Below are 26024 nucleotides of genomic sequence, written 5' to 3'. Positions count from 1 at the left end.
ATTCAGCCCCTGCCTTATCGTATTCGGATTCACATAGCAGTGACTTACGCGTTCTGCTGGGCGTTAGGCCTTTCTTTTCCTTTCTCGTAGCCCGATTTCCAGATCTATTGCCCGATTAGCGGTTCTTTGCACGTGTATATGGAGTAAGCGTAGTAGCTATTCGGCGCAGCGCCAACCTATAGTTGACGTAACTTCACGTCGAAAAGAGGACACCGCGGTGTATTGTATACGCGACCGTGCATGTAAAGTTTGTAATTCCAGTGCGCACACAACACAAGCACGCAGCGAGCGCACACCGCACAATACATACATCACGTAGTCCGATAACAACTACAAAAGTTTATTGCCCTTTTGTTTGAACGACACAGCCTCTAAAACGTACGATGCCTTCAGCGCATGGTATGTACGGCGCGTCAGACGCCAAAAACAAAATTTCACGTGTGTTCCGAGTTGACAGAATGAGTAACAAGCAACAGAGCGCACATCCGAGAGCTTCGCACGCAAATACCATGCCTTAGTAATCAGTAATGAAGCGAACGTATACACGTACACATGAAAGGTGACACCCGGTACTGTCCGCAGTGCACGCGATTTGCACAGGGTATACGCAACAGCTGGGCATTGCGTAGCTTTCCTAAAGAAGACACACAAAGAGCAGCAAGCGTGAATCGACTACACCGCTTGCACGACGAAAAACAAACAAACAAAAAAAGGCTGCAAAGTTTCGCGATGCGCGCATGCGCTTGCAAACGTCGCGACGGAAATCGCAAAATGTTTCGCTGCGCCTTCGCTAGGAGGCGATGCGGGTGTTTGCGATGTGGAGGCTTCACGAATGTGACGTCAGGGCCTCTCCTTAGTATTCCTTCCTCCATGGCCACCGCATTGGCACTGGCTTTAACGCAAGCAAAAATGTAAGCAGCGACTCCAAGGCCGCAATCAGAAATTTTGCCGAGGGCGAATCTCGCCGGAAGCACAAAGGATCTTGGTCAATTTTTGAGATCAAAGAAAAATCTAAATTATTATGGCGAACGCCTTAGATGCTTCATCAAACGCGAAAATTGACCGGCGTCCCGCGTCGGCGTCCCCCGTCGGCGGCGTCAACACGAGTGATGCAAATAATCGTCATCACGTGATGGCGTCACCATAGGACGTCATCAGGACTGCACAGATAGCCAAAATCTGTGATGTACTTATGACGTCACTGTGACGTCAACATGACATCACTGCTTGGTCAAAAGTGGGCCGATCCCGGAGGCAGTGCAAAACAAGGTGAGGTGCAGAAAATGCACGATGCCTCCGATCCTGAAGGCGTTGTACAACCACGTTAGTTGCAGAACGCTTTCGGAGGGGTGCGCGGGAGGTTCCATACATGGACTTAGAAGAAAAAGAATGGCTTTCGCCTTCGAGTAGACTGAGACGGATGCATAAGGGGCCCTGTGGGTTTTTGGGCGCCTGCACACTCCTCTCTTTCTGACAATGGATAATGGTTTGTAATTCCTTTGTAGGCGACCATGCGATCTCCTCTCGATCCTAGTGAGGGCGTCTCTGCGGTTCGGCGCGTAAGTCCTCGAGCCGCATTGACGCCTCCACTAGGATCGAGAGGTGATTGCATGCTTGCCTTCAAAGAAAGTACAAACCATTATTGACTGGAAAGGGCCCAGTATCCTCCCGCACACCACACACTTAACAAGCAGCAAGCGGTGGCCTTGCGCATCCTTCAAACAAGCAGGTACCAGAACCCGATGGCCTGTAGCCACTATTACCTGGGTCGCTATTCCGACAGGTGCAAGTTGTGTAAGGAAAGGGCGGACCTACCTCAATTCCTGTGGGCCTTCTCAAAAGCAGTCCGACAGGGTCATTCAATAACTAATAATGAGCAGTGGCAGACCGTGCTGCTATGCACAGTTCCAGAGGAACAGCTCTGTGCAATCCGACGGGCTGTGGACGCAGCCAGGGCCCAAGGGTTCCTGGCTGACGCTTAGGCGTGGCACCCGCAACACTGAGGCCGCCGGTTTCTTGGAATCAAGTTTCATCATCCTCCTTATCATCACTTACGCGAAAGCCTTATATGTCTCAAGACTTTATGAGATTTGGGGAGACCTCACGATATTTCGCGGGACTTCCCAAGTGGTAAAAAAATAATAACATTCAGTCGGACGGACTCGCTCTTGGTGGCGCGGGCACCCCGCAAAGCTCCGTCATCTCCCCAATGTTGTTTAATCTAGTCATGGTCGGTTTAGCACAGGAACTCCAGAAGCGCGACGGTATTGAACACACCATTTACGCCGACGACATTACGATTTGGGCCGCAAAGGGTAGCGACGGCCAAATCGAAATCGCTCTGCAAAACGTGATCGATACCGTCGAAACTTATCTTCAAGGCACGGGACTCCGATGCTCGCCCAGCAAGTCGGAACTTCTCTTATATCGCCCCACGCTCCGCGCACGCCCACCGCTGCGCTTTACGCACAAACGCTACTACGAAGAAATCCAGCTCCACACAGAGAACGGTGGCACCATACCCGTGGTTTCCACCATCCGGGTCCTTGGCATGACCATCGAAGCCAACGGTGCGAACTCAACGGCTATCTTCAAGATCCTCCGACAGACGGCCAACACGTCGCGGCTGTTAAAGGGACCGACAACTGATTTTTCTCGACCCAGCTTTTTACGGCGCGACAGGAAGCTCACCCTTCGTAACGTTTGTAGCTGCAGTGGTTTATCCTAAAAGCACGTAGTTATTTTATAAGCAGTATTTTTCGATCTGAAAGGCTCCAAACAAGCATGAAGGCTTGCTCCAGCAACGCTGAGAATTGATAGCAATGCCGCTAGGCCTTGTGAAAGCTGTCGTTGTTCTGCTTTCGCAAGAGTTACTGTAGCTATGCTTAACCACCTTTATTTTGAGCTTTCCAGCCATTTTTGAAAATAGAAAGCTGTTACAATGAGATGATGTGGCTTTATACACCTTCTCGGTATTTGTACAGCGTTGTGCGCGCCTGCGACCAAGGTTGCCTGCGCCTGTGTCATGGATGGCTTTTCGCGGCATGGGATCATTACGCCAAGCGAAGGAAGCGCCACTTTGTTGCATACAACTAACGCAGGCCTATATGTACATTTTTATCGAGTAATATCTTTTAATATAAAGAAATGAACAATATTTCAGTACTAACAGAAAAGTCATCGAACGCATACACCAATCAATGGTCACGTGACCGGCTTCATCGGACCGTGTATGATTTTGCCGCCAGAGGCACCAAAGGTCATTTTTCGCGACTTTCAATGAAGAAATAAAAATATAAATCCGCCTCTCACGAGATAAACAGGGTTGGTTTGAGTCAATGCGACGGACAATCTTTCCATCAGTGCAGTCATCTTATTTCATGTTTTGGGCAGTTGTCGGTCCCTTTAAAACGGGTGATAAACCTAAGGCAGGGCATGAAAGAAGAAAGCCTCATTCGCCTCGTTCACTCGTTCGTTATCTGCCACACCACATACGTCGCCACCTTGCATACCTGGTACAAAGCAGAAAAGACGAAGCTGGACATCATCATTCGCGGAGCGTAGATGTTTGCCCTCGGACTACCAAACAACACCAGCACAGAACTTCTTCTCCAATTAGGACTCCATAACACCCTCGACGAATTAATCGAAGCGCAGCGTCAGGCTCATCTGGAGCGCCTCACCCTCAGAGAAACGGGTCGGCACATTCTGACTAAACTCGGCATCACCTACCACCGCCAGCACGGAGACAAACACCCAATCCCAGGACGTATCCGGGCTTAGCTACATGCTGACTCCATCCCCAAAAACATGCACCCTGAATACAAGGAACGGCCAAAGGCACGGGCCGCATCCCTCATCAAAGCTTACGGCGACACCACAGGCGTCACCTTCGTCGATGCAGCTGAATATCAAGATGGGCACCGCTTCGCAGCGGCTACCACCCAAGGCGGCTCGCTCAGACACGCTGCCAGCATCGTAACCCGGAAGGCTGAGACGGCCGAAGAGGTGGCCATCGCCCTGGCCGCCCTCGACCCAGACTGCGACACCATAGTGAGCGAGTCCCGCACGGCAATTAACAACTATATAAAAGGTCGCATCTCACAGCAAGCATTACGCATCACACCAAGCCCCTCACTCAGCAGGTAACCAAACCACGCTCATCTGGATTCCCGCACATGCCGGCGACGTTCATCCACACCTCACCAACCTCAACGAGGTCGTACACTCCGTAGCACGAGGCCTGGTCAACCGTGCCGGAGACAGCGCAGGTGTACCCGCGGAACGTGAACGCCTCACCAGCTACAACGACATCACAAAAGCATTTTACCTCGAAAGAAGAACCTTCCCCACCCCTCATCACAAGCTAAACAGAGCACAGGCAACCACGCTCCGCCTGTTACAAACACGTACCCGTGACTGCATCGATACCACAAGATATACTCACATCTATCTTTACCACACTTGAAAGATCTGCAAGACCCAGGTCGCCTCGTTCCCGCATATGCTGTGGGAATGTAAACATCAATACCCGTCCATTAACACCGAGACCCTGTCGTCGAGGTGGCACGCCGCCCTGCGCAGCTTTCACCTCGACGAAGAGCTTTGGGCGACCCAGCAGGCCCGCGAGGCGGCGGAGAGGCAAGACCTCGAAGTCCCCACGTGGGAGGCCTAGGTCCAGCCAACCAAATTGCTGGTTTCAACAAAAATTTATTCCTCCTCCTCCCTCCTACAAACATCGGCCAAAAATCACGTGACACTCGAGTGAATGTATGTGTGGCGTCGGCGTACTAACAGTCACATGACCTCAGTGTTACATGACGTAATCAGTGACGTATTCCTGTGAGGCCATCATGCCGTCACATCATCATATGACATCGTCGCTTGGTCAAGCGTGGGCCGATTCCGGAGGAGGCGTAGAACGACATGAGGCGCAGAAAACTTCAGGGGGGAAGATAAGGGGGGGGGGGGGAGGATCTATACAATCTATTGTATAAGTATAAGCGGGAAAGCAACAGGAATGGAATGGAAAGGAAACGACAGGACAGACGCTCACTGCCCTGCCATTTCCTTTCCGTTCCTGCCATTTTTCCACTGATATATTTACAATATGTTGCACCAACTGGCCATGCACACCATCATCTTGAATCTATACAGTCGTCTGAGAAGAAAAAGAAGGTGGTTTCCGCCTTTGATTTGTCTGAGGCGAAAGCATAAGGGACCCACAACATTCAGCTGGACCTTATGGCAAGAAGGAAGTCAGAGGGCTAGTGATGTACTTAGTTTTCATACTGACGCGTTAATATCTTAATCTATTGAGATTCTGTGATGTATTTGTCCGTAATATATTACCGTCATCCTTTTTTGCATACTAGCATGACGTGGATAGAGGGCGCGCATATGTGTGCGCAACACAGTAATAAGGAGCATTAAGCGGAAGGTCAGAGAGGCGGAGAGGACTTATTGGATGGCAGTGATGGAAAAGAAGCCGGCTCTGAGTAACTACCGAAAGGGAAAAAACGAAATAAGGATGGAAAGGTTTTATGATAATTCAAGGGGAAGCGCTTTACTGTTTGAAGCAAGGTCGGGCTGCCTTAGAACGCGTAGTTATAAAGCGAGATTCAGTAACGAAGAAGAACAATGTACATGCTGCGGGGGAACTAAGGAAACGATGGAACATGTACTGATTGACTGTGGCGATATTCACCCAGGTATACGTGTGGGCACGAGTCTACATGAAGCCTTGGGTTTTAGGGACAACAATGGAAAGCTGCACACGTTCGCGATAGAAATAAGTAAGAGACGGTTAGAGTATTGGTGGCAGAAAAGTAGAGATAAAGAACAAAAATAAATAATGGGGGGAAAATGAGGTCATTCTGCCTTAAGAGGCAGAGAGATGGACCGTGAATTTATATTTTTTTGGTATAATAACATAGATTTAATCAATGTAGATAAGGTATTAGGCCAACATGAAACAAGGAAGCTTTTTTTTTCTTTTTTTTCTTCGAGCCTGGTGGCAGACATGTCACCGCCCCGTTTTAAAGGGGACGCTCATAGCATCCATCCATCCAACACATATTCAATGTGGTGGCAGGGTGGACTAACAAGAACAGTGTGCTTCCTCGAGGAAACATATGCACGTCACCTAATGCTTTCTCATTTAAGTGCGCTGTGGAATTGTTCGGATGTTGTCCTGGCGCGTTGACAGGCATCTAGTGAGAGTGACATGATCAAGGCGCGGTTGCCTCCGTGAAGTACTTGTGCGGTCTTGTAGATAGTCATGTCTTCACTTGACTGACACAGGTGTAGTTGACAGGCCTGTTTCTCAACTATTCACGGTAACAATCAAAGAATTAAGTGCAAGCTGCACTCACAAAACCGCAGTGAAGCAGTCCTTTACCTCTTTAGCTGGCGCACTGCTAGGCCTACAGAAAAAAAAAAGCAAGACTCACAAGGTGTGCATTCACCTAGGACCACTCGAAGGCGAAAGCCATCTTCTTTTTCTTCTCAGTCGATGTACTGATTCTGCCCCGCCACCCACCGAAAGTTTTCCGCACCTAACGTGGTTTTGCACTGCCTCCAGGATCGGAGGCAAGCTTTCTGTCCCTCACCTGGTTGCACTGCCTCCGCGATCGGCCCACCATTGACCAAGCGACATCATGTGACAGGGTCATCATGACGTCATCATGTGACGGGGTGATATCTGACGTAATAGTGATGTCACGATGACGTCATAATGGCGACAAAATTTAGGCGATCTGTGACATCATCACGTGATGTTTTTCGCTGACGGTCTATTTTCGCGTTTCATGAGGCGTCCAAAGCTTTCGCCTTAATGAAAGCCAAATGCATAGAAATGCAGAAACAGTATATTTTTTTTCAGGAAACGCCCAGCAAAACGATTGAAGAGCCCTTCTTAAGCATCTGCTGCTGAGACCACTTCGAGGAACGCGTTAGTGAAAACAGCGAGCACGCAAATGCATCAACGTCCTGTACCTACCTGAATCTCGTACAGGGATATGTTGGCATCGGCCACTTTCTCCAGGTCGCTGAGCAGCGGGCTGACGTGGATGTTGGCCCATCGCAGCGTGAGATTGCCGTTGATCTCTTCGCACTGGCATTCCTCGCTCAGCATGGTCAGCTCGTTGCACAGCGTCGCCCCCGCGGGCTCCGGGCAGCAGCAGCAGCACAGCGTCAGCAGCAGCCACGCGCCCGCGTACGCCACCCAGAAGCGCCATGGACCTCGTTGCTGCAGCTTGATTTTCGAGATGAAACACATTTGTAATCATAATAATATTAATAAAAAAAATGTCGGCATCTTGCACTATAGTGGTACAAGGCTGGACCAACAGGGGAGCGTGTGGTCGACCTAGATTATTAGCAAGGTATTAATTAGCAAATGCTTAATTGGCATGCTGTTAATCCGCCTTTTAATTTTCGTGTGCTGCCCTCTGCCGTTTTGGTTGGGGGGCGGAGCTTCGCAGGGTGATCTCGGACAACTGGGTTCGACAGAACAAAAGCCTCCGATATGGGAGACCCTACCAGAGCGTTTCGCGACTTTCCCACCAGGGGAAGGGCGCATGCGCCGTGGCACCGCGAGAAAGGCGGATTAGCAAGTTCTTATCTCTTCCGTTTATCTGTTCTGGTTTTTTTTTTTCGTTTTCTTCAGAAGAATGTGCAGCCGTACAGAGAGCTAAGCAAGCGGTGCTGCCGCGAGAGCTATGTAAGTGCGCGGCTTTTGTGCAGACTGACAGCGGGATGGAGTAGTGGATGAGGCTGATAACTGTTGGCGTTGCCTGTAAACGCTGCCGTGTTAAGGGCCATCGCGGGCGCTTAATGTCGCAAAGGAGCTAAGGACCGATCCTCACGGCCTTGTTTGCGTAATAAGAACTCGAAACATGGGCATGCTAGAATAATACCACCAAATATAAATGTGCATTCACGCGAATCTTGTGAACTCACACGATTCAATGGCGTCGTACGCGAAATAGACCACCAGATCCCACGCGTTGTGGGAATCAATTTCATGCGAAGCAGTGAGCGAGTAGCAGCGCGTGCTGGGTGTTTTTGCTTTGAGCCAAGAGTTACAAGGTGGGTCGATGTCTTTGTGTAAATTGAGTAGTTGTGCGTATATCGTGGGCTTATCAGGCACGCCGAGTACAGTGACGCGTAAAGCGTAGCCCACGGTCCGACGTAACGTCCGCAGTCAGGTTAGAGCAGAGACGCCAGTTTCGTCGCCACGAAGTGCACGCTACGGTGCGATGATGTGCATATCGTAAGAAGCGGTCGTCGGCGTATTCGAGCCACGCTTGACTATACCTTGCAGTGTCATAGGAGTACATATGTAATGTTTATTATATTGATATAAAAGCCTATAGCCAAAACTGCAACCACAATTGTGGTTGTCCTGTCATGGCGCTTGTATAGGGTATTTTTCCGAAGAAGTTTGTAGCACTGGCGTGGCTCTGTTGTAGCATACGTTATTGACATGCAGAATGCCTGGGTTGGATTTCGGCATGAGCGAGCGAGCGAGGAACTTTATTCAAAAATACCAAAGGGATCGGGATCAGGGATGGAAGCGAAGAAGCTCCATCTCTTCGCCCGGTCGGTGGCTCCACCCAGGTCGGCACGGGAGCCCTGATTTTTATTCTTTGATCTCTTAGGGACATTTGACCCATCGACGACGCCGCCGACGTCGGCACAGCATTTTCTGTGACACGGCCTCCTCCACGCTGTCACGTTAAATTTTCCAAAGTCTGGATTGATATACTGTGTGCGGGTGATACAACTGAGTCTGAGTGAAAATCATCTGTGGCGCTACCCGCACACCACGGGTCGCGGTATGCGGGCATGTGCTGCATCCCCGCCTACTATTTGTACATGCCGTCCCTTGTTTTTTCGTCAAGAGAACCAATAGGTGGCTTTATCGCCACCGCCACCACCACCACCACGTAACCAGTATAAATTATTTCATGACGCATGCGACAGGGAAGTGACGTTGTTCATCTTATTACATGTGAATCGTGTTCGTCATACATTTCACGTCCTCCTATGCCAGTTTTGATGAATACCAGGCTAAGGAGACGACCACGAGTGCGCTAGGACGTAGGTGGCTAGATAGATAGATAGATAGAAACGGTCGAAGTGCCATTGATTCGCGAAGAAACGTTCCCCATTTAAAACCTGGCGCCCGCGAGTGCGAACAAATGTGGCCATCGAAGGTGCGCCGGTCACACGGGTGTTTGTACGCACCGTTTTCCAAAATAACTGATGCTCTCTCGATCGTGGGCTTGTCGGCGATCAGCGCTTCGTGATAAGGCAATCTCATCTTTTGTCGAGGTAACTTGATATTTCGCGTTGCCACATTTCATTGTTGCCTGGATATGAAAGTATGACAGTCATTGTTGCCTATAGCAACTGAAGTTTTGCGCTGCTAAGCACGCGAATGAAGGTCCAATTCCCGGCATGGAGGAAGGAAACAGTTAGGAGGGAGCATTCAAACTTAACGCATCGAAGCGTTACGCATCACAGTTCCTTTAATAGACAGATTTAGTTGGGCGTCCACAACAACGTACGGACGCAGCCTGCCAGCCATTTCCTATGGCAGGCTACGTACGTACGTTGTAGCGGACGCTCAACTAAATCTGTCCAATAAAGAGAAAACTCTTTCCGGGGAAGTGACGCGTCTGCCAGATGGATCTCTCACCGGAAACGTATAGCTCTGCCTGTCCTGGAGATTATGCGATATGCAGGGTTTGTCCGAAAAGTAATGTCAATGATTATATTGTGAAGTGAGTGTATTCCGCCGCGCACCAGGGCGGTTTGTGATTGGTGGAGGGCGAAGTTCGCTTATGCAAAGCACGGTCACTCAGTAGTCTGTGACCATCTGAAGTGGAAAGACAGACTTTTTTCAGTGAAAGTCGTTTTCATTTGCCGTGCGAGCCGTAATACTGCGCTCGTTGGAACAAGTGCGGAAGGATTGGCACCAATTTTCTTGTGAAACTCGGCAAGTCCACAGTGCAAACTTTTCCTATCATAAAGACAGTCTATGGTGATGATTGTTTGTCGGAGTGTCAAACAACTCACGAGCAGACGTCATTTTTGGACAGTTGACAAAACCAAAGTGGATTACATCAAGGCTCCAAAGGATATTCCGGAGGAGGCCTATACAGTGAAACAATCAACGCCTGGAAATCTTGCTGAAAGCGATGTGTCGACGCAGGAGGAGCCTATTTCAAAACATTTTAATGTGTTGTAACGATCTGATCAATGTCTTTTTTCCGATCCACTCAGTGACATTACTTTTCGGACATAACCTGTAAACATGGTCCTTCCCAGGGTGACAGTGTGCCCGTATACAAGTGGATCTCGGAAGCAGTGTAGGCCGCGTCGCGCATAGCTTGTGTCTCTGCCTGTTGTCGTCTGGTCGCGGGGCGACAGGCACGTAAAATCTGTGGCTGCCAAACGACGTGTAGAACATTAACAGTTGTGTACCAATTATTTAACGGTTTCACGAAACTTTAAATACATTCATGTGCGCGTGTTTGACTTACAAAGAGAAAAATTAAGGTAACTTCGCACTATTGGTGCCAAGCCCGAAGGAAGTGCGGAGCTGAACGGCCCGCCTTGCTTCTCTTTAGTCTTATCTTTCTTTTTCGCTCTCTTTATTTCTCTTTCTCTCTGTTTTTCTATCTCTTTTTTATCTTTGTTTATTTCTATCTCTTCCTTTCTCTCTCTAGTTCTTTCTCTTTCTCACTTTTTAATCTTTCTTTCTCTTTCTCCCCCCTCCCCCCCTATCTCTCTATTTCTCCTTCCTCTTTTTTCTCTCTTTCTTTAATTCCCTCTCTCTCTTTTTCTCTCTTTCTCTCTTGCTCTATCCTTTTTTGTGTCTGCTTCTTTCTATCTCCTCTCTCTCTCTGTCTTTCTATCTTTTTCTTCTTTCTTCCCTTTCTCTCTCTCTGTGTACTCTTTCTCTCGCCCATCAGAGCTATTGCATCTCACGCCGGACAAAATGGCCCACGTGTTCTGGGAGCGAACCAGAAGAGGAAGAGGAGAAGGTCGAGGGATCGAATCCCGGCCGCGGCAACCGCATGGAGGCGGAAATGCTTGAAGCGGGATTCTCTCGGATTTCATGCGTGGTGGTCGCGTCGTCCGCGATGCCGAGTTTTCTCCGCCTCTCGCCGATCGTCGTGCCGCTGCGAACGGTTGCGTCGTGCGCTACGCCCTGCACCCCTCTCGGATTGAGTTTCGACTCTCTGTGATGTCCGTGCCTCTGGCCGATCGTCGTGCCGTGACGGTTCCCACGTCAGCCAAGCCGAGCACCTCTCACCGATTAAGGCTCGCCTTTCCGTGATGTCCTCGTGCACCGGCTCATCGTGCCCCGTCCATGAACTTCGCTGACAGGATCCCCCCACTCCTACTCTTTCCTTTACTCTTTTAATCCCTCCTTATCCCATCCCCCTGAGAGCTACTGCTGAAGTGTCATCCCCTGAGATAGACAATTGCGGGGCTCTCAATTTTCTTCACTTCCTGTTTTTTTATTATTTCAAGAATAACTCCCCCCCCCCCCCCCCCAAATGCTTGAAGCCCATGTACTTAGATTTAGATGCACGTTAAGAAAACCAGTTGGTCGAAATTTCCGGAGCCCTCCACTCCGGCGTCCCTCATTATCGCATCGTGGTTTTGGGACGCTAAACGCCAACAATTATTAGTAAGAGGAAGAAGAGGATGAAGAGAGCGCATGCCGGTTCATGATTATGATAGTTTTATGTCGGCTCTGCGCAGCATAACGAATTAGTTTTTTTTTTTGCTCATAAATTAGTCTCTACCTCCTCATCGCGCCCTTTTGTTTCTAACTGAAATCTTGTATCGCTAAATTTTCAGCGGTACAATGTCAGACATTAGTTTAATTTATATACGGTGGCGTCAGCTTAACAAATATAAAGGAAGCATAAAGAGTGTCGCTGCTAGTTACTCATGCTACAGTTACTCGAAATAATAAATACGGAGATGGGGTAAAATCTGTAGCATAACCAGAGCAAGCACAAAGCCTTTTCAGGATAGTTCAATTTAACGGCACCTATACGACGGCTTGGCGTGACACTTGAGGATTCGTTGGTACCAAGTAGGTTAAAAAAATTCCACAGCACATCCACGGGGTGAATGATGATGAGTGGGGCGAAGCTCTCGTACGGCAGGATCTTGGCGGCGGCGTCGCGCAGCTTCACGCCCAGTACATCATCAACGACGTGAGATCGGACCGGTTTATACTAAAGGGTCGATGAGAGTCATGGCGACTTGCAGCTCACTTTAATTTTACATGTACGCTGTGAATTTTTATTGTTTAATCACGCACAGGAGAAATCTCACCAGGCACTACCTTGGAGGTAAACAATGGCTGCTAATGGGGAATGAGAGACAGAAGAAGTCGGCTTTTAGCTAACACTTACACTTCTACTTCTACTAACGTTTCCTACTGGAACATGCCAATGGCTGCTAATGGGGAATGAGAGACAGAAGAAGTCGGCTTTTAGTTAACGCGCACGCTGCGAATTTTTTATTGTTCAACAACGCACAGGAGAAATCTCCCACCTGCACCACCTTGGAGGTCAAGATCTGGTACTATCGTTAAGACTGGTTACACACTACGACGGGACGACCGGGTGCCGCTATAAGGAGCTTCGCCCCTAAAAAAAATCACAGCATATCCACGGAGTGAATGATGATGAGTGGGCGAAGCTGCGGAGGTTCATCGGTAAACCGTGAATCTTCCGTGAATTCTGCCCAGTACATCATCACCGACGTGAGATCGGGCGCGTTTATACTAAAGGTTCGATGAGTTATGGCGACTTGCAGCTCACTTTAATTTTACATGTACGCTGTGAATTTTCATTGTTTAGAAAACCATTGCTTTAGAAAACATCTGGCGTCTTTCGTTAAGCAGCTGGCGTCTTTTCGTTTTGCTTTAGAAACATCTGGCGTTCTTTCGTGTGGCTTTTACAAAACATCTGGCGTCTTTCGTTGGTTTATTTCATCAATCAACGGCGTTTTGAACAAAATTTTTATTGTTTAATCACGCACAGGAGAAATCTCACCAGGCACTACCTTGGAGGTAAGCAATGGCTGCTAATGGGAATGAGAGACAGAAGAAGTCGGCTTTTAGCTAACACTTACACTTCTACTTCTACTAACGTTTCCTACTGGAACATGCCAATGGCTGCTAATGGGGAATGAGAGACTGAAGAATTCGGCTTTTAGTTAACGCGCACTCTGCGAATTTTTTATTGTTCAACAACGCACAGGAAAAATCTCCCACCGGCACCACCTTGGAGGTCAAAGCGTAAGACTGGTTACGCACTACGACTACTACGACTACGACTACGAGGGACGAACGGGTGCCGCCTTAAGGAGCTTCGCCCCTAAAATTTGCTGGAGTGGCGATTACTGCGCAATAGTGAAGCCGTGCCCACCAAAAGATGGCGGCTGCACCCGCCATCTTAGTAGGGGCACGATAAGCCATCGGCGTTTGGCGAAGGAAAGCGACCGTTCTCTACGCACGCCAAAGAAGTTCTAATGTGGCAACTTTTACGGGTCAGATACTGCTGCAAGTGTGTCTTTGTGTTACTAGTTTTCGTAAGTAAGCCTCAAAGTCATGGCAAATTTTATTGCATATCAATCGCCAATACTCCTCTCCACGGTTACTTTTGTCGGCAACAACGATCTTTTATTGTATAATTAACGTAGCTCTTACACTAACAGATCAAAGCCATTTGATCTCTAAGTAGGCACCACCAGAAAATAGCATGTTTCCGAGCTCTTTGGTGGGCAAAAGCTGGCTTCACTTTCGCTGGCAAGGCGTTTCGAGAGCTTCCACTCCAGAATTTTTTTTTTAACCTCCTTGGTTGGTATGTACCTCGTTTCTACTCTTCTTATGGCATTTCAGAGTTTGGGGAAGCTGCGTACAAGCTCTCCCGTAGTACAATATGGGACACTTTTGTATTTTTAGGAGCTGGCTCGCCAGTTAAGCTGGGGCAAAGTCCCGCGGCGTACGCGTAACCTTAGTTCCAGAGGTGACCGCTACAGGCGCAGCTCGCGCGAAAGAGAAGTCTTCTTTCTCTTCTTCTTCGAGCGCCTTGATGATGATATTAACTTAGGCAAAACCACACATAGCATAGCCAACTGTAGCATGCGCACGCTCGCGCGAATGAGTAGTCTTCTTCCTCTTGTTCTTCGAGCGCCTTGATGATGACATTACCGCAGGCCAAACCACATGTATATCACAGCCAACTGTAGCATGCGCACGCTCGCGCGCATTCACGGTTTACCCGATTATCTCCGAGCCAGCTCCTCAATCATCATTTTTAAGCGAACCTTCTATAACTCGTTGATTTCGGCGCCGAACGCAAGAAACATGGCGACCGCAAGCGTACAGAAATGCGGATCTCGAAAGTGTGTCGGTCAAACGCATGCGTATTTGTATGCACCGTTTTCCAAAAAATTGGCGCTTTCTCAATCGTGGGCTAGTCCGGGATCAGGCGTTTCTGAGATGTCAATATGACATTTTTATGGAGGTGACTCGTTATTTCACGTTGTCACAGTTCATTGTTGCCTGTATATAAACGCATGATCGTCGTTGTTGCCTGTAGCAGTTGATGCGTTGCGCTTCTAAGCAAGTGGATGAAGGTCCAATTCTTTGCATGGAGGAAGGAACAGATAGGAGCGAGCATTGCGCGATGCGAAAGAAAGAAAGAAAGAAAGAAAGAAAGAAAGAAAGAAAGAAAGAAAGAAAGAAAGAAAGAAAGAAAGAAAGAAAGAAAGAAAGAAAGAAAGAAAGAAAGAAAGAAAGAAAGAAAGAAAGAAAGAAAGAAAGAAAGAAAGAAAGAAAGAAAGAAAGAAAGAAAGAAAGAAAGAACAGGTACGCACACGCCAAGCTTCGCTTGCCGCCATTTTCCATATATAGGGCAAGGGCACCTGAATGTTATTGGAATACGACTGCCTCACGTTTCCAGTATACAAGCACGCTCATATACTGCAGTAACTAATTATTTCATTAATAATTACTGTTAATTACACGGATGCCAGTGACAATTATCATCATATTTTGCGTCCACGCTGATGGCATAACTTATGCACAGAGGTGTATCCCACGCATCTCTCAGCACCTACAGCTTTTAAATATCCGTATAACTTAATCTTGATCGTCCTTCATAGCTCCTCCACGAAATCGTGGCCAGTGCCATCATGCTCAAGGACACTCCGTATCATTTCCCTGTCCACGTAGTCGTAAGCTCTCTTAGCATTTAGAAACGCTATTCATAGAGAACTATTCTGAGCTACTGTGATCTATATGCACCGAGTGTGTAATAATGTATTATCCTCCAGACGTCTGCCGGTCCGACTCCAATGTATCAATTTTATGGCTTGCATTGTAATTCGACTATAACACCGAAAGTACCGCAACTGGGGCCGAATTCAGAAAGCGTTGGTTTCGTCAGAACCCTTTGTCATTGACCAGCAGTCTTCGCTGATAACATGCCCAGCACCAAAGTTAGTTGAAAATTTCTCTTATACGAAGCGTTCTAGCGTAAAACGTTTTCCGCCGATACGGGCCCTCTGTATACGACCTCGTCCTAACATTATTACCCTTGAGGGTCATAAGTAAGGTTCATCCGGCTTTCACGCCACGTGTTCGGAATTTTATTTCATTTACTCACTTGGTCTATGACACTACTCCCAGCTGTGCCTTGCCTTTTCGACCCGGCTGTTTGTTAACCGTTTTCATCTAGGTTGAACCTGGTGCAGCTGTCATATTGTTGAGACAATGTTGTTCTGTTTTTTTTTTCTTTAGATAACTTTTTCATCATCAGCTCTCAGGCTTCTCTGTTGCCGCATCTGGTCGACCCCACGCTAGGTTTCCTTTTGTAGGGCAGTTATCACTAATGACGTTTCTCCTGTACCGCAGCACTGAGCTTCTCTCCAGCTGGCGGAACAGCATGTCGGATGGCCTCAATAAATATGAGGCTCACCGGGTAACGATGTACGTACACGACGGGCTCTTTATGGATTGTCTTTCTTTTAAAAATCAAATCAAATCAAATCAAATCTTTGTTTCCATCTTGTATCTTACAGATGGAGGACAACGGGAAAAATGCTGCCTATACGCAGGTTGACTAGTCTGCAGCCCGTAATGTATGGCGTGTTGCCAACAGCAAAGAAAAACACTCAATTAACAAGCGAAAGCATATGATTAGTGCAAAATAAAAGTAATACACAACACCCTAAAAAAAGCATAGAAAAATACAACGCCAGGATAAACGAAATTAATTTTCCACTACAAACATCGGTCTGCAAACATCCTTCTATTCGCAAAAACTAAACAAAACGAAAACAAAAAAAGACACAAAGATAGTTTTGTTTTGCCCGGCTTTCTGTGTTAAATATGGCGCTGTTATTTGCAGAACAAAGTGAACGAATTGAAGAAATGAGTTCTATAATTAACCCGCCTCTTTCTTCCCGTGCCAAGGATGCCTTACGTTTTCCGACAGCCATGGGCATTCTCGTGACAAGCTCTTCATAACGAGCGTCGGTAAAGGTGGCCACAGCTGCGGTCCTCATTAAACCGTCATAGAGATGCATGTCTCACTGTGTGTCTCGCAGTGCCATCGACTCTGCTAAGTGCACAGTCCCGATCAATCGCACGCTGCCAATTATTTCCTGGGACACTACAGCTACGTGCGCGCGCACCACCCTGCTTTCTGGAAACCTCGCTTCTCTGAATCTGTAGTGTCATGCCATGGCCCAATATGCAGCAGGAACGACTGCTCGGTCGTTTCAGTCGAGTGCACTCCGCGCAATTCGGGAAAGTGGAATGATTCCGACGGCAACATACTTCACAATGGAATTTCCCTATGCAAAAGCATATCATAGCCCCCATACCGAGGTATTATCTCGGCAACAGGGCCCAGCGCTTCGCGGCTGGTATCAGTCAAACCAGACCAGGCCACGCTGCGGAGCGTTCGAGTTAATGACATCATACGGGACACGGGCCTCTAGCATTTCGACGGAGGCGAAATGCGACCGCCGTGACCAGGAAAGAACCCGCGACTTTCGGGTCACTAGCCGAGCACCGTTGCCCCTGTACCACCGAGGCGGGATATGTAAAAATCACACCATCTCCCGCTAAAGGAGACGATGAGGCGATGCGAAGCAGCGTTTCGGCATTTCGAGCCCGCGTTTCAGAGGGGGGGAGTGGAAAGGGAAAGGGGAGAGGGGGAGTGGAAAGGGGAAATGGGAAAGGAGAAGTGGATAGGGGAACGGGAGAGAAGTGGAGAGGGGGAAATGGGCAATGGGAGTGGAGAGGGGAAGTGGAGTGGGGAGAGGGGAGATGAGGTGTGGGGAGAGGGTTTGCGCATGCGCAGTAAGGGTGGTCACGTCGCACACCACCACCACCGGATTGAACTCCGCCATAAGATGCTTCGCATCTAATTAACGGTTCAAACGGTGCGTTGCGTCCCGCCATGTTTACTCGCATATTGCGAGCACTGGTGAGCCCTGGCTAATGTCGGTTAATATTAGCTAGTTGTTGGTTAATGAGGACAACGTTAGTCAGTGTTGGCTAAATATGGCAAGTGCTGGCTAATGTGCATGAATAATGTGTACGTTGGTGGTTTGTGTGGTTTAACGTCCCAAAGCGACTCAAGCTATAAGAGACGCTGCAGTGGAGGGCTACTGGTAGTTTAAACCATCTGGTGTTCGTAAACGTGCACTGACATCGCGCAGTATACGGACTCCAAGCATTTTGCCTCCTTCGAATGATACGCGACCGCCACGGCTAGGGTAGAACCCGCGCCTTTCGGGTGGGCAGCCGAGCACCCCAACCACCCAGCCACAGCGACGGTTAATGTGGATAACGTAGGCTGCCCGCTGCAACCAAAGCAGTTTAGTAAATTTTGACTAAATTAGCGTCAGACCATCTAAATTCAAGAAAAGAAAATCACTGCTAAGCGCCACAGCGCATTAAATAATTTACTGTAATACTTGCTCATACGACTCACAGCTGATTTCGGTACTCAAAGAATGAATACTATGACGTCACGATACACCGGCTCGCCCTATTACTGCGATCACCGTTGCTGCCGCACACCGACAAAGCCAGAGGCCCTTATGCTTATTAAAGTTTTTCATAGACGACGTCATCACATACACGGCCCTGTCTCTGCACGACGTGTAATCTTTCAACGCGCGAGAAGCGAGAAGTGTCTCGTCTACTTCAATAACCACAACTCTCAGTGCTCCTACATAGTAAAAGGAATCTGCATAGGCGTGCGCACAGGAAGAGGGGGAGGGGGGCAGCGCAGCCACCAAAACTTTTCGTCTTAAATTTGCACTGCGTTATGATCGTAAGGGCTTCAGTGGGAGTGGTCAGAAAAAGCGGGAAGGGGAGGGGGGAAGGGCGCTGCGGTGAAACTTCGCCACCCCTAAAGAAGAACCCTGCGTTTGAATGTGTCACTAGATGGGGCCATTTCGGTCATGTTGCATCCACTGATCAAGTGCAACCACTTCTTATGCAACCACGTACCTTATGTATACGCACAGCTTTCTTCGCATATAGTAAGGTGGGAGAAGAAGCGGACACAAAAGATGCATCTCCTTCCTCAACTCTTTGATTCCAGAGAGGTGAGAACGAGAACGAACCCTGCAGCACTCGGGCAAACACGCACTGTAGGTTACTCGTGGCCTTCCAAACAGGGGCGTAGGCAAAATTTCTTTTCAGGGGGGGGGGGCACCTCCTTGATCTGAATGGGGGCTGGGCAGGGATGTGTGGTCTAGTGTCATTCTGTGCTCTGTGTCCCATGGGAGAAAAAAAATGCCCCCACCTCCCCGAAGGACATCGTGAGGAAATGTGAATGCATTTCTTGCGCCGAGAGTACAGGGCGTAGTAATTTTAATGGCGTAAAGCTGGACTCATCGACGCGCTCAAGTGTCTCCCTTTTGGGCGCCTCTTTCAACGAACGCTTCCTACGTGCGTTCGTAATCACCTCAGGGATGTTGCCACCGCCTTCAATGCAGCACAAACGCGTTTAGAACGCGCTGTTTTCAGGCTGTGCCAAGGCAGCACAAACGCTACAAAACGCACTGCATTGAGGCGGTGGCGCAGGGAGGACGGCGAGAGACGCGAGAGAGCGAACGGCGAGAGGAGCGCGCGCGCCCGCAGCTGTTGCTATGGGAGAGGGAGTGAGATTGGAGAGGCGCGCGGACAACGCCGGATGCCTCACATAGCCCGACTAAGAAATGCATTCGCATTTAAAAAGGTTCGTAGGGGGGGGGGGGCGGTGTCCCCCCCCCCCTGGCTACGACACTGCTTCCAAATGAGCGCTACGAAATTACCGTATAGTACCGCAAACTGTCAGTAACGTAGCCAGACATTTTTTTCGAAGGGTGTGGGGGTGGGGATGGTGTTGAGCCCCCCCTCTCCCCTGGCTACGCCACTGCCAACTGTTGACGCAACGTTGCGAATGTTGCCGTAATGTTCTAAACGCTTCTTTCGTTCGGCACTGTTAATTAAGGAGTAACTACGCGTGCCACCAGGAATCTTGGTGAAGGATTAGATATCTACCGGTTACACAACAGAATCCTTTGGGCGCAGTGACCATCCTCATATTATACAAGAGCTGAATACGTGGATAGTGTCACATTGTGAAAGGGTGAGCGCATGCGGGGATTAATAGATTCGTGATCCGTCTCCTGTACGTTGTCACATACTCAGCCGGAAACCATTGAAATACGTCTGGACACCCCCATTTCCTCCCCTCCTTCTTTTTTCTCAGCAAGTCGCGACATACTTTAAGCATGCGCATGAGCATTAATCATATGCGCTGAAACTGAATTGCTGAAGGTACGCATCGCTGGACTTTGCAAGGTAATCTAATGTGCTGTGCTTGCAAGGACAATCTAACACACATTTATTATCATCTGTAAAGATTACTCAAGGTTGCACTGACGGGGTTGCGACAGACCTTCCCGGACAGGAGCCAAGATAGACAAGGGTCGGCAGCGAGCATTAAAAGATAAACTATCGACGGTGAGGCTATAGATATATTTGTCTACGCAGCTTCGGAGGTCAGAGCCACTGGAGGAACTGCGACGTCCATCATATTTTTCCGATAGGCTAGCGCGTACCAGAACGTGTCTGTAGCCGCGGAAGCAACTGACGGCCACAGCTGCGTAACTTACAGTTCGCGCGAACAGTTCTCGGAGCTCTTCATTCCGCGATGGCGAATTACAGCAAAACTTGTCAAAATTGAGATGTAAGAAAAGAGAGAAATAAATCTTTGTTAATGAAACAGCTCTAGCACAGATGCTCCATGGCTGCCCGAGGTAGGCGTCTCTGTAGTCTAGGAGTCCGTCAGCGTAGCCAGGAGGGAGGGGGGGGGGGGGGGAGTGTTCAAATCCTCCCGAAATTTTTCAGTGTTGCACACATACAACGCCTGTGCTGTGTGTTCTCTCCGTTCTCGTTCATTTTGCGCTGTGCAAATATGTCGATGCTAAATCACCAACCAGCCCAAGCAACCGTTCTTTCAAGTTACAAACGCACGCACGCACGAACATACCTAAAATATTGTTATCCCCCCCCCCCCCCCCGAAAAAGATTTTTGGCGACGTCGCCGGAATCTGTGGTTTACAACTTGAGTCCGGTGCACTAGACTACGCTGGTCTTCCGAAAACAGAAAAAAAAACTTTGCCGCTTCCCGCTTCATGTGGCGACAGTGACTGTCCAAATGGGTTATAAAAGCGTTTATTGTTTTAACAAGTGGGAAAAAGCACTGAACCAGCCACTCTTGACATCGAAATTCGAAACGTTGATATTTCCTGTGAGCACTGTGGCGGGTAATGGAGAACGGTGCAGAGAACATCATTCTTCACGGACACATGCGCAGTAGACACATGCAAGAATGGGAACGCGAAAGTTGGTGTAAGCCGTTTAACCCCTGCTCACTCGCAGAATACTTCCGATGTCGCGTCGAAGCGCTAACACTGTTGTCTCGACCAGACTCAGGACGCCTTATCCAACTTCGATCCTGCCAAGACAATGCTCGCTGAGGATAGCAATAACTGTTGGGCATTTACGTCCCAAAATCCCGATATGATTATGAGGGACTCCGTAATTTTCGACCACAGGGTTCTTTAAAGTGGACCTAAATCTAACCACGCGGGTCTCTAACATTCTAAATAGATCATTGTGTTTGATCAGTAAATCCAGCGTGAAGAAACATTGCTTATATTAAAACGCGGTGAGGCACCGTTCCCAGACGTGCTGACGATCGCTCTGACAAACGGAAATAATAAAAAAATGAAGGTGCCCAAATGCAAAACGGATACGCTCGGATAGCATGCTGTGAGTCCTGCGACCAATACATGCGCAGCGGAAATGCGTGGGCCACGCATGCTAGGGCAATGGTCAGCCAGTGACCGGCGGTACACGCGTACGAATGAGTTTATGGGACTCACCTTTTCCATAACGGGGTGCGTTGTCGTAGCCGTGCGGACTGAAGTCGGCTGTGTACGCTGATTGTTTGTCACCAGTCGCTGGGCGGCACGGCGATATCGATACGCGCGCGGCGCTTTATTCTTGCAGAAGCACGGCTAGAACGTCGGTCAATCAGTCGAGGACCCGCCTATCTTGCGCGGCCGTTCCTTATCTGGGGCCGTTCTTGTATTCATTGCCTACAGATTTGGGGGACGCAGAGCCGAGCACAATCGAAACGCAAACCCGCCAAGATCGGCAGTTTTTTTCCGGCGAGCAGCGCGAGTGCATGCGAGCATACGGCGAGCGTTTTAACGCAAAGCCAAGCTAAAGGAAAACCGGCAGCGTCGTACGAAATCTCCAGCTCGTAAGGACTGCCAACTTTATGAATGCCCTTAAATCGTAAATTGCAGATAAGCCCGCTAGCTACAGCCGCGGTTATGCAACGAGCACCACTGGCCTACTGCGGGCTGCACTCGCTGGTGCTAACTTCGGTTGCTCTCTCTGTGAAATGAAACCTTCGAGCGAGAAAAAAAAAACAAAGGAAATAAAATCATCAGAACAAATAGTAGAGGTTCCTCAGGAAATGACCTTTCGGGAGGAAGTCATTTCGAGGGGGGAACATTAATTTCAAATCGTTTGGCGACATTATAGAATTATACCTTGCTCGTGGAGATCAAATAAGAGATTGGCCTCGAAGACATTAACGAATCGGTGGAGCATATATACCGCGGAAAACAAAAAAAAGTTGCAAGCGCCGCTGAGAACTGCGCTATAACAATGGGCACATGTAATCGGTGACCGCGACTGCAGGACAGCTGAAGGCCGCGCATTCAGGATTTTTTGGACCGCGCTTTTGCGCACGCCGGTCCTTTGCGAACCAAGCCTTAGTGCCGATCTTGTTGACGAAACAAGTTTGCCTCGGCACGTTCTTTTTCTTCGTTCACGTAACTGATAAATTCGATTAAAATTAGTGTTACTTTGTTCCCGGCATTGTCAGGGCTCCCTCGTTGCCTGAACAGCGCACGAAGCTTTGGGAAGTCATTGCCGAACGAAGATAAAAAACCAGCAGCTAGCGCCTGAAAGGCTGCGATATGCCACTGGTTTCGTTTTCGCGCCCAACAAAACATGGCGGATCGAGCTTATGGGATCGCCGACAGACTGCGCTGTACATTTTGAATATCCCCTAGGTGTCTCTAGTCATCTTAATATGTCTGCCGCTATAGAAAGAGAGAGAAAGGTTGAGTGAAAGGCAGGGAGATTAGCCAGAAGAAAATTAACCGGTTTGCTACCCTGCACTGGAGAAGGGGTAGGGGGCACAGAAAGGTAAGGAAGGAAAGAAAGAGGGCTTAAAATATATTAAAAAATGCACACAAAGTCAAGCATGAGAGTGTAAAAGTATAATGAAGGCAGCGAGGGAATATTCAATTTCCCTTAATTTTGAGAATTTTCGGACACATTTCTCGAAACACTGTTGTCGTTATGCAATCGTTTCTGATCGAAGCATCCGCACGGGAGCCCAAATGAATATTTTTTTTTCACCTTTATTTGGCGAGTACGCTTTTCTGCAATGACCTTCCTTCGCCAGGCAATTTTTCGTCAAATCCTCGACTACATTCATTCTATCTCGTCAAGTGCGCGAACAGCATTTTGCATAAATGTCTGTCTCTTCTATGTCTGTCGTATACAACTGGAAAACGACGTCTATTCTGAGAAGGCGAAAAAAAAACACGCTTATTCTGAGAAGTCGCGAAGATATGACAAGAAAACTGTGGCTTCTTATCGCGCTTCCTTCATTTCCCAATTCCTTCGTTATCTGGACGGTTATCTCGGGAGTGAAGCCTTACGCGGTGACAGTTAGCTACCTGAAGTACCATGGGGAACATTGCCGACATTAAACCTGAGCGTACTAAACACGTGGCCTGCTCTGGTACCCACAGGGATAGGCGTGAGCAGTGTTCTCCATAAGGGGGTGCCAATTAAGGCTCACTGCAGCACCCCCCCCCCCTTGCCATTGGTCGAGCCCGAAAGAAAACAAGCTCCAATGGTGGATGCAAAAATGAAAATGCAGCGATGACAGCTGCTCGCAAAGGCCTGCCATTGGCCCCCGGCTTTCCGGGGTAAAGGTGCGAAGTAAACAGTTCTTTGAATACAACATCATGCATGGGTCCATGGTCACCATTATCGTCAAAAAAAAAAACATACGTATCCACAACCCTGCGCATTAAAAATTGACGTGAATATCCGACTGAGTGAAGGTATGGGACAGAATTTGCGCGCCCCTTACATGATTAGAGGGGGGGGAGGCACCCCCGGTTCTTCTCATGCGCACGCCTGCGCACACGTGCTGCAACGCTTTTCACACAGCTTCTTTTCGACCTAGCCCGACGTTTACTTCTGCAGGCAACCTGTATAGGCTATTCCTATCGTTGAACCGCCATAGTAATTAATCACTTTCATGTCGGCCGGATGTATTGACGCTTCATTGAAACGCTTCAAAAATACTAAATGCTTCGAAGCATTTAGCCCTTTAGCCTTTTATGACGTGCGTGCAGAAAATAAACATGATCTCTACTCCCGTTTTTAACAGCGAAGCTATTTTTCGTCGAGCCTTTCGTGTCCAGGATACGTGGTAACGCTTGAGGGCATCGTAAACGGGTATGCGCCACATACAGTGGGTAAATCCCACTACTCGACACTGGTCCACTGAAAATGCAGGCAGCAGTTAGCCCAACAAACGGGTATGTGCCACAGAAATCTGGGCGGCCTGTCATAAAACTATCATCATCATAAACGCGTATGTGACACAGAAATTGGGTAAATCACACTACACACAAATTCCACTAAAATCACTTTCAAGTGATACCTTGTGGTTATAAAAGGTGGTGGCTATACTACCACCTCAAAACTAAACAGACAGACAGACAGACAGACAGACAGACAGACAACGAACTTTATTGGATCCTGAGGAGTTACAACCCCCTAACGGGAGGCCGTTGTAACTGCTGGCCGCGCCCACGTAGAGGACAGAACGCCGTGACGCTCCGCCCTTTCCTGGGCCCTCTGGATAGCCTGGGCTTGCTGTCGGAGTGCCGTGCTTCTGATGGCCTCCTCCCATTCGGCTTCGCTGGAGAGAAGGGTTTGAGGCAACGCGGGACATCGCCAGAGCATGTGAGCCATGGAGCAAAAAGTTTCACTGCAGTCGGGGCAACCGGGGTCAACGTCCGAGTACATCTTACTGAGAATGCCCCGCGACGGGAAAGACCCCGTCTGCAACATTCTCAGAGTAGCTGACTGAGCTCTGCTGAGCTTCGGGTGAGGAAGAGGACAGACTCTCCTGCCAAGTTGGTAATGCTTTGTTACCTCATTAAATGTCAGAAGTGGATCTACTGCCGCGCATGCCGGTCTACTGCCGCGCATACCTCGTCCCACTGTAGCCTATTGAGCTCCACGCAATATCTCTCTATCTCTCTATTAAGCTCAGCAACCTTTTTTCTTAGCCTGCGGTTTAGCCGTTGTGTTTTCCACCTCGTCAGAATCGAGGATTTGGCCTCCAACAGGTGCGCTAGGTGGGGGTCCATCCTTGGGACTAAACAAAGATTATTTTATAAAGAGCAGTGATACAACACATCGGAGCATCCCAAGCGAATGCTTCTTTGTAAACCTGTGCATAAGAGTGTATTTAGAGTACTATGTACCCTGCTGCGGCAGAGAGGTACTTCGAGATGTATATACTGCCTGCTTAGACAGAATAGGGCCATTTAGAGAATTAAATACCCTAATATGATCCTGGGAAAGGACGAGCCACAGGGAGGATCGCTCGCGCGAAGGCTCTTCTTGCCGAGGTTGCGCCACTAAAGAAAGAATCCTGCTCATGCACCCCGCAATGTTCTCCGAAGGCGGAGTCACTGGCCGTCCAGCTTATGACATCAGCTTGGAGGGAGCGCCCATTGGTGAAGGCTTGCGTGCATCCGCCTTTGCGGACTTCTAAAGTTGCATCCGACTATATGATCCCCCTCCCGACGTGGGAGGTGCCCGCTACACCTTGAAGAACATTCGGGTGTCCTTCAGGACCATCTTCGGTAATAAAGTTTCACCACCACCACCAGTGGCGTACCAACTCGTTCGCGAGACGGGGGAGGGGGGGGGGGGGGGGGGCTGGCGTCGCTGGCGCTGCGCTCGGCCGTCCATACTTCCCATTGGGCCCGCCATGCAAGCTCACATTGTAACGCGAATTATTTACTACTCGTCGCCCTGACGTCCACGCGACAAGACTTTCGACCACTCAAGAGCCACTGACATACATCTCGCATCTTACCGCTGCCTGTGACGAGTGTCAGCTGTAAGGGCGACCACGGGCTTTGCCGCCTTTGCGGCGAAGTGGCAACAAAATGAAATGCAGGGCGCGTTCGGAGGGCCAAATTCAAAAATTATTTTCTTCCTTAAAACAAAAAATGATTTGATTAGACTTTCTTCATTATTTTACGATGAAGTGTTCTAT

At 48.8% G+C, this 26024-nt stretch overlaps 1 protein-coding gene across 1 annotated transcript in view; it reads right to left on the bottom strand.

Moving 5' to 3' along the window:
• Nucleotides 1-21806, bottom strand: part of LOC119394099 (uncharacterized) — a 30660-nt gene extending 8854 nt beyond the window's left edge. Inside the window, exons 1-2 of the mRNA XM_037661344.2 lie at nucleotides 21508-21806; nucleotides 7001-7255 (exon numbers count right to left, since the gene is read on the bottom strand). Coding sequence (XP_037517272.1) covers nucleotides 7001-7255; nucleotides 21508-21516 — 264 coding nt within the window. The 5' untranslated portion in view covers nucleotides 21517-21806. The remainder of the gene's footprint in view (nucleotides 1-7000; nucleotides 7256-21507) is intronic.
• Nucleotides 21807-26024: the final 4218 nt, after the last annotated feature.

This window comes from Rhipicephalus sanguineus, chromosome 5, assembly GCF_013339695.2.
Source record: "Rhipicephalus sanguineus isolate Rsan-2018 chromosome 5, BIME_Rsan_1.4, whole genome shotgun sequence".
Lineage (NCBI taxonomy): Eukaryota > Metazoa > Arthropoda > Arachnida > Ixodida > Ixodidae > Rhipicephalus > Rhipicephalus sanguineus.
This window is presented reverse-complemented; position numbering and strand designations above follow the sequence as displayed.